The 12,260-nt window shown below is 36.4% G+C and overlaps 1 protein-coding gene across 2 annotated transcripts in view; it reads left to right on the top strand.

Annotated features, from left to right (window-relative positions):
- Positions 1-12,260, top strand: part of OCA2 (OCA2 melanosomal transmembrane protein) — a 656,645-nt gene that overhangs the window by 376,278 nt on the left and 268,107 nt on the right. For both annotated transcript variants that reach the window (XM_072614578.1, XM_072614579.1), the window contains one exon: positions 11,235-11,362. In XM_072614578.1, the coding sequence (XP_072470679.1) occupies positions 11,235-11,362 (128 nt within the window). The remainder of the gene's footprint in view (positions 1-11,234; positions 11,363-12,260) is intronic.

The following is a 12,260-nucleotide window of genomic DNA, read 5'->3' on the forward strand; positions in this document are numbered from 1 at the left end:
TGATTTGGAAACCGAATATGGAATGTGAAGGAAACTGAATATTTCACAGGCACTGTGGCTGCTGTTGTATGTTGTGGGACCTCTCGCCACTCCTCATTATATTTTGAGGGATCCAAAAATTCCTAACATTTCCTACCCATGGAAAAACTTGTGCCCTCCCATTTGAAGGCTGTTATCACTCTGGTTTCCTCTCTTCCCACGCAGGGGAAAACTACAACTCCCAGGATCTTTGTGACCAGACAACACTTTGCCAAATGTTGTTACCATAAGTTACAAAGCAGAGGCCAGCCTATGTTGCTAGAGGGAGTTTCCTCATGTGAGAGTTAGCTATATCAATGAAATCATACGCCTGTGTCCTCATATGTTTTAACTAGTCTATAGGAGTTTCATAAGTATAGTTCAGTTGGTTCGACTCAGACCACTTCATCAGCTCTTCTCACTACGACAAGATGAGATCCCCAGTCAAAAGGTACTGCATTCCCATCTTATGCCTAGAAAACTTCCACTTTCTTCTCTCCTGAACCTTGTGATAGCAATTGCTCCACTGAAAATTGTACCAACCCTTACCTACTTCCATTCCCCATTATCTCATATCCGCCCACCTTAGCCATGCCCCTTTGAAGCCCCTATCCTTTGCTTCTTCCAGTGACTTGGATACAACCGGTCCACCCCAACCTCCCTCCCTAAAGATACTATATCCCTGATCACCTTCTCTACTACTGCATGCACTATTTTTTTAAATAACCCAGATACATTGGAGTGAGAAAAGGAATAAACCTACTCCTTTGCTCCCCACTGCCATTTTCAGAACTTCTGGCTCATGACATCACTTATTAACATCTTCTTTTTTGAGGTTTGCTCTATCCATATGTATCATCCTATCTGGATTCTGATCATAGATCTAGACCCTGTCTTCTTCTACCAGAGTCACCCTTGCTCTTTCAATGGCATTTGGTATTTGTCTTTGAGTCATTTCAACCTTTTTTCTTATAATTGGAGATGCCAATTTATATGTTCTGTCATCTACCTTGGTCTCTCAGTTTATAAATATCTTTAACTCCTATATTTTACAACTTCACTTTGCCTAAGCTCCACAGAGTTATGCTCAAACCCATGGTCTCATTGTCCCTTTGTGGCAAAAATACATTGCTACTGTACTCTGTGTTTTAGACAAAGCCACTTAGAAATTTTAAAAATTTGTTTTTCCTAAAAATATCCCATTGTTCTGCTTTAGAGAGAAATGCCACAAATGAGAAAGAACCCTTAAGCTCTAGGACATGTCTCAATTAAAAGACATTTTAGAAGTATCACATAGAACACGGCAAATTTAACAATATGCTAAAGCATAGTTATACAACTCAAGATAAGATAAAAGTTAACATTTTGCTTCATCAAAGGAGAACAATAGTAATTTAATCTTGGGTAATCATTTTCCTAATACCATTGAATCTCTCTGTGACCACTTCCCTCATGGATTTTTCTCCCAGCTGGTCACAGGTGAACTGAAATAATTGATAGTTAGGGAAAGATTGGTAAGAGTTTTTGTTTCAGATTAATCCCAAGGCTTAGATATTCTAAAAAATGTTTAATTAATATTTTAATAGGGGAGGGGCTTTGTCTGCTTCCATTAACCAATATGTATTTCATTACCATGATTAAGAACTTTGAGATTCTTCTATTTAGGTATCCTTCTAGGGCAACTAGGTGGTGTGGTGGATAGAGCACCAGTGCAGGAGTCAGGAGGACTGGAGTTCAAATCTCACCTCAGACACTTGACACTCACTAGCTATGTGACCTTGGGCAAGTTACTTAACCCCAATTGCCTCATCCTGGGTCATCTCCAGTCATTCTGATGAATATCTGGTTGCTGGATTCAGATGGCTCTGGAGGAGAAGTGAGGCTGGTGACCTGCACAGACCTCCATCACTCAAAACAAAGTCAAGTGCAAGTCATGTCATCATTTCTCTGATGGCATGGTCTTCGACAATGAAGGATGAACACACATTTGGGTATCCTTCAGTTTCTTCCTGTGCCTTAATCCTTCTGAACTCATTTTTAATCCTTGGTGTAACCTCTAGTCTCTCCTTTCCTCAATACTCTTCTTGGATATCACCCCTTTTCTGACTTCACTTTTTTTTCTTTCCAATCTTGACCTTGTAGTTAACCAGTTCAATTATATACTCTTTTCTAAGCTTGCACCTGTGCTTCCCTATTCTTATTGCTGTTCAGGCCCAGCCTGAGCAGGATTACTCCTACCTTCTACTATTTTCTGTTCTCACTTACTTGTTCCTGAATGTTTCTGGACAAAGTGGTACTTACTAGATCTACTATAAATTTATGTTATCTAATTTCAAACAGTTCCTCATTGCCACATGACAATTCTTTTATGCTTGAATCTATTGAATTGAATTTATTAGTCCTCAAGACTTCACCAGAGACTTGAATGAGAAAATAGAGGCCATACACTTATGATCCTCCCTTTTCATTTATTTTAGATCTAAAAAATAGACCCTTGACACAACCCACCCTCTGAATCTTCATTGTTCCAAACTCTGATAAGTAGGTAACCTTTTACTTTGCCAATGTCAAACTCTCTTCGGTGCCCTTGATCCCATAGTTTCTCATCTCTTTCAAGAGTTTGCCCCTTTTGGCCTAGCCATACCAGATCTAAAACTTATCATAAAGCATCAATCATCAAAACTATTCTATACTGGCTAAGAAATAGAGCGGCAGATTAGTGGAATAGGTTAGGTACATGAGACACAATAGTCAATGACCATATTAAATTCCAGCTTCTGGAATAAGAACTCACTATTTGAGAAAAGCTGCTGAGAAAACTGGAAAATAGCATAGCAGAAACTAGGCACAGACCAACATCTTACACCTAAACCAAGATAAGGTCAAATGGGTACATGATTTAGATATAAAGACTGATACTATAAGCAAACTAGGAAAGCAAGGAATAGTTTTACCTCCCAGATCTATATCAAAGGTAATAATTTATGGCCAGACAAGAGATAGAGAACATTATGAAATGCAAAATGGATAATTTTCATCACATTAAATTAAAATGTTTTGTACAAACAAAGTCAATGCAACTAAAGGAAAGCCAAAAGCTGGGAAACAATTTTTACTGCTAGTGTTTCTGATATAGACTTCATTTCTAAAACATATAGAGAACTGAGTCAAATTTATAAAAATACAAGTCATTCCCTAATTGACAAATAGTCAAAGGATATGAACAGGTAGTTTTCAGATGAAGAAATTAAAGCTATCTATAGTCATATGAAAAAAATACTCTAAATCATTATTGATTAGAGAAATGCAAATTAAAACAACTGTTAGGTACCACCTCATATTAATCAGATTGGCTAACATGACAGAAAAGGAAAATGATAAATGTTGGAGAAGATGTGGGAAAATTGGAATACTAAGGCATTGTTGGTGGAGTTGTGAACTGATCCAACCATTCTGGAGAACAATTTAGAACTGTGCCCTAAGTACTATAAAACTGTGCATACTCTTTGATCCAGCAATACCACTACTAAATCTGTATCCCAAAGAGATTATAGAAAAGGGAAAAGAACTCACCTGTATAAAAATATTTAGAGCAGCTCTTTTTATGATGGCAAAGAACTGGAATTCCAGGGGATGCCCATCAATTGGGGAATGGCTGAGCAAGTTGTGGTATATGATGTAATGGAATGTGCTAAAAGAAATGAAAAGAAGGCAGATTTAAAAAAAATCTGGAAAGACATACATGAGTTGATGCTGAGTAAAGTGAGCGCAACCAGGAGAACATTGTACACTGTAGTAGCAACATTGTGCAATGATTAACTTTGATAGACTTGGCTCTTCTCAGAAATGCAATGGCAAATTGTATATAAAGACAATTCCTAAAGTATCATGATGGAAAATGCTATCCACATTCAGAGAAAGAACAATAGAGTCTGAATTCAGATCAAAGTAGACTATTTTTACATTCAAAATATTTTTCTTTCTCATGGTTTTTCCCTTTTGTTATAATTCTTCTTTCACAAAATGAGCAATGTGGAAATGTGTTTAAAATGATTGTACATGTATGGCCTATATCAGATTACTTGCTGTCTTGGGTAGAGGGGAAGGAGAAAAAAATTTGGACTTCAAAATTTTATGAGTGATGTTGAAAAAAAAATAGTTTACTCCTTTGTTCATCTCTTTTCTTTCTTTTCCTAATTTTACGTATCTCCTTATTCATTTTTCCACTGTTCATAGTATGCATTAGGTCATCGTTAAAAAAAAATCATAATACCATCATACCAACTCCTTAAACTATTATACTATATTTCTATTCCTTTTCACAAACTCCTAGAAAAATTACTCTATTCTTATTTACTTCACTTCTCTCATTCTTTTTTACTTTAAAAATTTTTAAATTGAATTTAAAAAATTAACAAACATCTGTTTTTCTCTACCCTCCCTCTTTCCCCTAAATTAACAACAGCAAAAAAGTTTGTATTAAAATATGCATAGTCAAGCAAAGCATATTTCATCATTGGCCATGTGCCAACATATATGTTTCATAGTGCTTTTTGAATCAATCGCTTATCAGGAGATTGGCAGTATGCTTCTACATCGGTCCTTTGGAATATTGGTTTGTTATTGCATTGATCAGAGTTCTTAAGTCTTTCATAATTGTTTTTCTTAATAATGTTGTAACAGTTTAAATTATCCCCCTCATTCTACTTACTTCACTCTGCCTCAATTCATTTGGGTCTTAGTTTTCTCTGAAACTGTCCATCTTATAATTTTTATACCACACTAATATTTAATTATATTCGTAGTCCTTAAGTTATTTAGCCATTCTCTAATTGATGGGTACCTTTAAGTTTTTAGCTCTTTTCCATTACAGAAAGAGTTGCTATAAATATTATAATATGTATGGAATCTTTTCTTCGTTAAAAAAAATTTCTTTCAGGTATATGCCTAGCTATTAGTGGCATCTCTGGGGCAGAGGATGTGTACAGGTTAGTGACTCCTGGGACATGGTTTAGTCATACTGAAAAGCAAATTGGAACTAAGTCTCAGCTCCACCAACATTATTGTACCTATTTTTCTACAGTTCCTCCAACCTTGTCATTTTCCGTTTTTGTCATGGTTGTCAATCTGATATATATATAAAATGCAACCTTAGAATTGCTTTAATTTGTATTTCTCTAAGTATTTGATAGTTGAAGCACTTTTTTTTATGTGAATATAGATAATATGAGTTTCTTCCTTTGGAAACTGCCTGTTCATATCCCTTGACCATTTATTAATAGAGGAATTTTTGTTCTTGAAAATTCAAATTTTGAATAGAAGCCTTTATCAGAAAAAAACTTGCTTTAATGTAATTCGTGTAAAACTTGAAAATATTTTCTCCCAGTTGCCCATTTCCCTTGTAATTTTAACTACATTATTTTTAATTTGTTTCTTAACCCTTTCCAATCTGACCTCTGGCCTCATTAAAAAAAAACGAAGCTGTTCTCTCTATTTGTCAGTGGTCTTTTAATTAACAAATCCAATGTCTTCCTCTCAGTCCTCATTCTTCTCGACCTCTTTCTAGCATTTGCCACAATTGATCACTCTATCTTCCTGGATAATCTCTCCAAAACATCTCTTGGACTTTTCCCCTTTTCTCTATTCACAGAACCACCATGCTGGCTCAGTTTCTCATTACCTCAAATCTGTTCTATTGCATTAGCTTTATAATGGATCTCCCTACTACCAGCAACTTCATTCTTTACACAATCCTAAAGCACAAGTCTAGTTATTTGCTCATCTTTTTAATAACTCTTAGTAGCTTCCCTTTGCCTCTAAGAAATACAGATGTCTCAGCATGGCATTTAAAACTTTTCCCAATCTGGCACCAGTCTTCCTTTCCACACATTTTCCCAATCATGTACCCTATATTCTAGCTAAACTGGCCTAATTACTGTTCCCTGAAATCAGCACTCCATTTCTTATTTATATCTTATTTGTATGGACCAAACTCCATGCCAGAAATGGGCTTCTTCTACTCATTCATCAGCTATATTCTTCAGCTTCATTTAAGGGTGAGCTCATAGGTGGTGCAGTGGATACAGTGCCAGGGCTAGAGTTAAGAAGACTCACCCTTCTGAGTTCAAATTTGATCTCAGACACTTACTAGCTCTGTAACCCTTGGCAAATTACTTCACCCTGTTTGCCTCTGTTTTCTTATCTTTAAAATGAGTTGGAAAAGGAAATGGCAAGTTATTCCAGGATCTTTGTCAAGAACACCCCATGGATAGTAATGGAGTGCTTTGCTCCTTGGAGTCATGAAGAGTTAGACATAACTGAATGGCTGAAAAACAGCAACAACCCATCTGGAAAAATTTTTAATGTGGGCTTAGAGATGGCTGTCTGTCTCCTTTCTGGGGCTAGACTAAGTACAGAGGGGCTCAGCATCAGAAGGTTGGCCCCACCCTCAAATTAAGATGGTCTGCTATAGTCTTTGAGGAATTGTCAGTAGACAGATGACTCATAATTACAAACAAGTATCCTTCAAGCTGAGAATATTGGGATTATGGACTGTGTAGATGTATTGGTTTGAGTGGATGGTGAGTTGTGGGTGGGAAGGACATGGTCATTCTAAGTGTTCGAAAACTGCTACAGGAAAGAATAATTAGATTCATGTGCATTGGAAGTGGGTAGGCTAGAGTTTGAATGGAACAGGGTGGTAGAATTTGGCTTTATAACTTTTCAAAATTTTATTGTTGTTTAGTCATTTTTTTAGTCATGTCTAACTCTTTGTGACCCCGTTTGGGGTTTTCTTAGCCAAGATAGTGGAGTGGTTTGCCATTTTCTGCTCCACTTCATTTTACAGATGAGAAACTAAGGTAAACAAGATTAAGCAACTCATCCGGGTTCACACAGTAAGTGTCTGAGGTCAGATCTGAACTCAGGAAGATGAGTCTTCCTGACTTCAGGCTCAGCACTCTATGCACTGTGCTACCTAGCTGCCCTTAAAAAAAATTAGAGTTGTCCAAAATTTGAAAAATGAGTTTCTCTGCTTCCTATTAGGAAGTCTTCCAGCATGAGCTGAGTTAACCAGCTATTAGAAATGTTGAAGAAGGGATTCTTTTTTAGAGTGAGAGATAGGCAGGGACTCTGAGGTCTCTTCTTCATCTGTGATTCTATGAGTCTATGAAAGTTGAATTATAAAATTCTGTGACTGCATCTTTAAAATTAAGAAATATTTTGGAGCTGATTTCAATTAATAGATAATTAAAGTTTTTTTTCTCTGTTTTGACATATGGTAAGGCCAAACACCTTAACCACCATGCTCTATTTTCAATTTATTCTCACACTCCCTTTTACTATTCCCTTGTCTAACCCTCTGTTCTTTATTCAAACTGGATACTATTGGAAATATAGATGAGAAAAGATGTGATTATTTGCCACACAGTTCCCCCTTGAGGGTGGAAGAGCCTCTGATGAAGGCATCATGGTTAAGTGGACAATACTTTGATAGGAACAGTAACCGATAAATAGAATTCTCCCGATATCATTTTGAGGTGCCTGCAATTTTAAAGGCTATTTTAGTCTTTATCCATCTCTTCTTGCTGAGGCCATTTTTCTTCTTCCCAAGAAGAGTAATAAATGGTATATTAAACTGAAAAATCCAACAATTCAGTTAAGAAATTGTAATAGAGTGTGAGACTGGAAATTGCGATGTTAACACCTACAGTCTCAATGACACTACTTACTCTTTTTTCCCCCCAATGTTATTAAGGAGTCAAGTGAGCGCAGAATGTGCAGTCCACGATAAAAGCCAGAGGGATTATTACCAGGTAGATGGTTCAGGCAAGTCTTTTTTTTGCTTTTCTGTGAAAGGAGCAGACTCTCTGTGGCTGACATGTTAGCAGATGGCCAACATCAGGTTCTAGACCTGAAATAAAAGGAAAAAAACTCAGTCTTGTACAAGATAAAAAAATAAGACTTCATTGACTTGTCGACTGTTGTTGAGAGCTTAGGTGATAAGACAAAACAGTCTGAACAGAATTTGAAGTTATGGAAATTTAAGTGGAATTTTTAAAGTGCTTTGTGTCTGACTTAAGGATAGGAGAAAATGTTTTCTGCCTAGGGAAGTATAGGCATCTCAAAATGATAGAGCAAACAGAATACAGAAAACAGAGTTTTAGAATGAAACTTTCATCTCATCAGTTCTTATAAAAATTTTTGCTAATTCTTTTAGCTATTATATATATATGTATGTTTACATACATATATACATATGATAGATGTATGAATGTTAGAGTGTCCTAATTTTTTGTTTTTCACAATCCAAAATGATGATTTCTGAGATTATTTTCTTATTTATTTAAAAAACCAGCCTCATCAGATATTAGGACAGACTTCTTAATTGCAAAGGAGAGGGGGAGAGAGAGAGAGAGAGAGAGAGAGAGAGAGAGAGGGAGAGAGGGAGAGAGGGAGAGAGGGAGAGAGGGAGAGAGGGAGAGGGAGAAAGAAGAATATAGTTTAGTAAGCATTGGTCATATAAAAGCATTGTTCTAAGAGTTAGGGATACAAAAATAATAAATAAGATGGTCCTTACTCTCAATGAGCTTTTAATGGAGGAATACATCACACAAAAGGTGAGGCAGAATGGAGAGTTGGACTTACACCTGTGGAGGTGTATCAGCAAGGACCCTGACATACACAAGATGGCATGCTGTACAGGTTCTTAGATCTGATTTTATAAAAGGAAAGCAACTTTTGAGGAGTCACCAATCTACTTTAATCAAGAACATATATCATTCACTTAGTTCAGGGGAAAAAGTCAGAGCCCTGAACTTCAGAGAAAATACAACCAGAAATTATAAGCAGAAAGACAGCAGGGCTTCCACCCATCTGACCATAAACAATGCATACATCATTACCATAGAGAGAAACACCAACATATGGGTTTTCAAAGCCAGGGGGCTCCTTAGTGGGGCTACCCAGAGTTTTATCTGGCACTCAAACACTCTTCCAAAAAATAAGCCCCAAAGTAAAACCTCACCTCAGAGCATGAGGGCCCAACCCTAGTGACCCAGTGCCTCATTAGAAATTAACAAAAGATGTTTGAGGCCTATTAATGGGCAGGGAAGATCTTTAACTCTTCCCCCCTCCCCTCCCCCCCCCCCCCATTAACCTTATATTATTAACATTACAGGAGGTAAGGCAGCCAGTGTAGAAAGTGATCATGGAGGGAAGTGAACAACGTAGCTGTACCTTCTGATGATATAGGAATTCCACATTAGGACTCAGCACTCATCCAGATGACTTCAGCCTGGAGTCATCCTTGAGGCAAGGCAGCAAATATGTACCGAGAGATAAGGGTTCTCGATCCTTTTTGTGCCATGGGCCTCTTTAGCAGTGTGGTGTAACTTCTGGACCCCTTCTCAGAATAACACTTCTAAACTGCTTAAAACACACAGGATTACAAAAGAAACATATTATATTGAAATACAGTTATGAAAATATTTTTAAAAGTTCATGGACCCCCATAAAGCACCACTGATCTACATCTAGAAGAGACTCTAGAGACCATGTAGTTCAACTCTTTCATTTTATCAGGGAATGAATTGGGGCCCAGTGAAATAAAGGGACATCCCCAAGGCCATACTATTGGTAGATGACAGAACCTGGATTAGAACTTAGGTTTTATGACTCCAAGTTTAGTGCTCTTTCCACTGCACTGTACTACCTAGTTTCTTTTTATTAAAAAAATTAGAAAAGGAGTGGGTATTACTTTTTGGAATCAATGAAGCAGTAAATATTTATTAAGTACCTATTTGGGGACTCAGCTCTGTCCTAGGTACTTTGGGAATACTAATCATAACAACTTACATTCATATATGGGCCTGGATATTTAGACTTACAAAAATTTTTCCTAACTAGGCAAGTAGTGATGGTGTTCTGACTTTAGTTTAGGAATAAGAAAACAGGTTTGGAGAGGTTAGGCAGATTAACTAAATTAACTTAAGACAAAGGTTACACAATAAGTAAGTTTTAGAACCAGAGCTAAGCCACATTTCTTTTGACTACAAGTCTTTCTATTATACTAGGCTGCTTTTCCATCATGAAGTATAAGATGTACTTCGTATATATATATATGAACTGTTAACTACATATATTCTATTTCCTGTTTAAGTTTTGAATTTTTTTAAGTTAAATTCTTGTAAAAGAAGACATAGTTTCTGCTCTGAAGGTCTCATACTCTTATTTGATGTGGGACAAAACTAACCCAAATGAAATAATTACAGACCCATTAAGTGTTACCTCTATGGTTCTAAGTACAGTAGGATTACTGGATAAAAGATTTAGAACTGGAAGAGATCTTAGAGAGCATCTAATTTGACCCTCTCATTTTATAGATGAGAAAAGTGAAGTTCAGTTTCCTTGGTTGAATGACTTGCACAAGGTCATACAGATAGTAAATATCACAAGCACCTTTTCCACTGTACCATGCTACAGCTAATTAAGAAAGATCATTGTGGGCTAGAATAACTAGAGAAGACCTCAACAATTCCTGGAAAAGGCAAGTCTTGAACTGAACCTTGAAGGATGGATAGAGTTTGAATATTTTGTGGAAAAAGGAAGACATTCTAGGAGGAAGGAGTAGCATTAGAAAAAGTGGAATGCTGAATGTGATACCCCCAACAGGGAAGAGACCAACCTGACTAGAGTAGAGAATGTTTGTTGGAGAATGGAAATAGAATTACGTAGGTGCTGAGTATAGCATTATGTAGAGACAGAGATTGGTTTCAATATCTCTACCAAATCTATGGAACACAGTTAATAGGATATACTGATTGTTATTGGATATACTAATTTTCATTGTGATAGACTAATTGTCATCAGAGGAAATTCATTTTCATTGATTTTCTGAATTATGAAAATAGCCTGCTTTTTAATATTTCTGAGGAAGAATGTATACACATGTAATAGATTGGAATTGTTACATGTGCAACTGTCAATTTTTCAAAAGAGAAAAATTGCAAATAATCCTTTCATGGTTTAACATAACTCAAATAATAATCTGAATAATTTAATTGGATCGTTACCTACTTTCTCATTTTTGCTTTAGTTTTCAAATGACCCTTCCTTATTAAAAAAAAATACCCACAAATAAAAAAAAATATTCTTTTCTGCTTTGTGAATCATTGAGGGTTAGATTTACTGATACATTACATTTACCTATTTTTCAGGATGGATTGCAATTCTGGGGGCTATCTGGTTACTAGTGTTAGCTGACATCCATAACTTTGAGATAATACTCCATAGAGTGGAATGGGCCACCCTCCTGTTCTTTGCAGCGCTATTTGTCCTAATGGAGGTAAGAATAAGCTCTACTGATATACTTAATCATTTTCTTGCCTTTTAAATTCATATTATAGCTAAAGAGTATCAACTATGTCATGTTATATATGTCAACTGACCTTGAAACCTAGGAGAATTTCATGGACATTTCATTCACTCACTCAATCATTCTTTATTCATCTGTCTAGCATTTATTAACATCCCCAGGCGTATAGCAGGCACTTCCTACAGGCCTATTAATTGATTGATTGATTGATTAGCAAGGGCTGTCTATGTGCAAGACACTTGTCTGGGTATGGACTTTTTTAAAATCAAAACCAGTTTTCAGCAGAGATATTCTGATAACTGAGCCCCAATGGTGATGTTGTCATGGTTTTGTTGCCCTAAAACTTGCTATGATGTTATCTGCTATAGTTTGACATCAGATGAATCTGGATCATTAAAAAAAAATCAATACAAATGTTTCTGTGCTTTGCTTTGCGTAGTAAATGGGCATGCTTGATGCCAGCATGCAAAGCGATGCCATTAGGAAAATGACTGAAGAACTTAGCATGTTTCTGTTTGCAACTTAAAAAAGGGTCAAAATTCATCCCTGTATGTAGGATATTCATCAGTAGGTTATTTGCAGGGAAGTATGCTCTTTAGCCACAGATGCTCCCGTAGGCTATCTACTTAAGTCTAATGACGTCTGCTCTGTGTTGGTGGAGAGAGTGCCGTCACCACCAAATTCATATATCTTTTAAATATTAAAGTATACGTATGTTTTGTTATGTTTATTTTCATTTCTGAGATAGTTTCAGAAAGCATGCTCTTCCTCTGAAAGCAAGCACAAAGCTAAAAAGAATCACAACAACCCCAAACTTCACTAAAATGCAAGCAGAATTAAAAAAGGAAAAAGAATTCCCAAGGTAGTA

The sequence above is a fragment of the Notamacropus eugenii genome, chromosome 5 (genome assembly GCF_028372415.1).
Source record: "Notamacropus eugenii isolate mMacEug1 chromosome 5, mMacEug1.pri_v2, whole genome shotgun sequence".
NCBI classification, from domain to species: Eukaryota; Metazoa; Chordata; class Mammalia; order Diprotodontia; family Macropodidae; genus Notamacropus; species Notamacropus eugenii.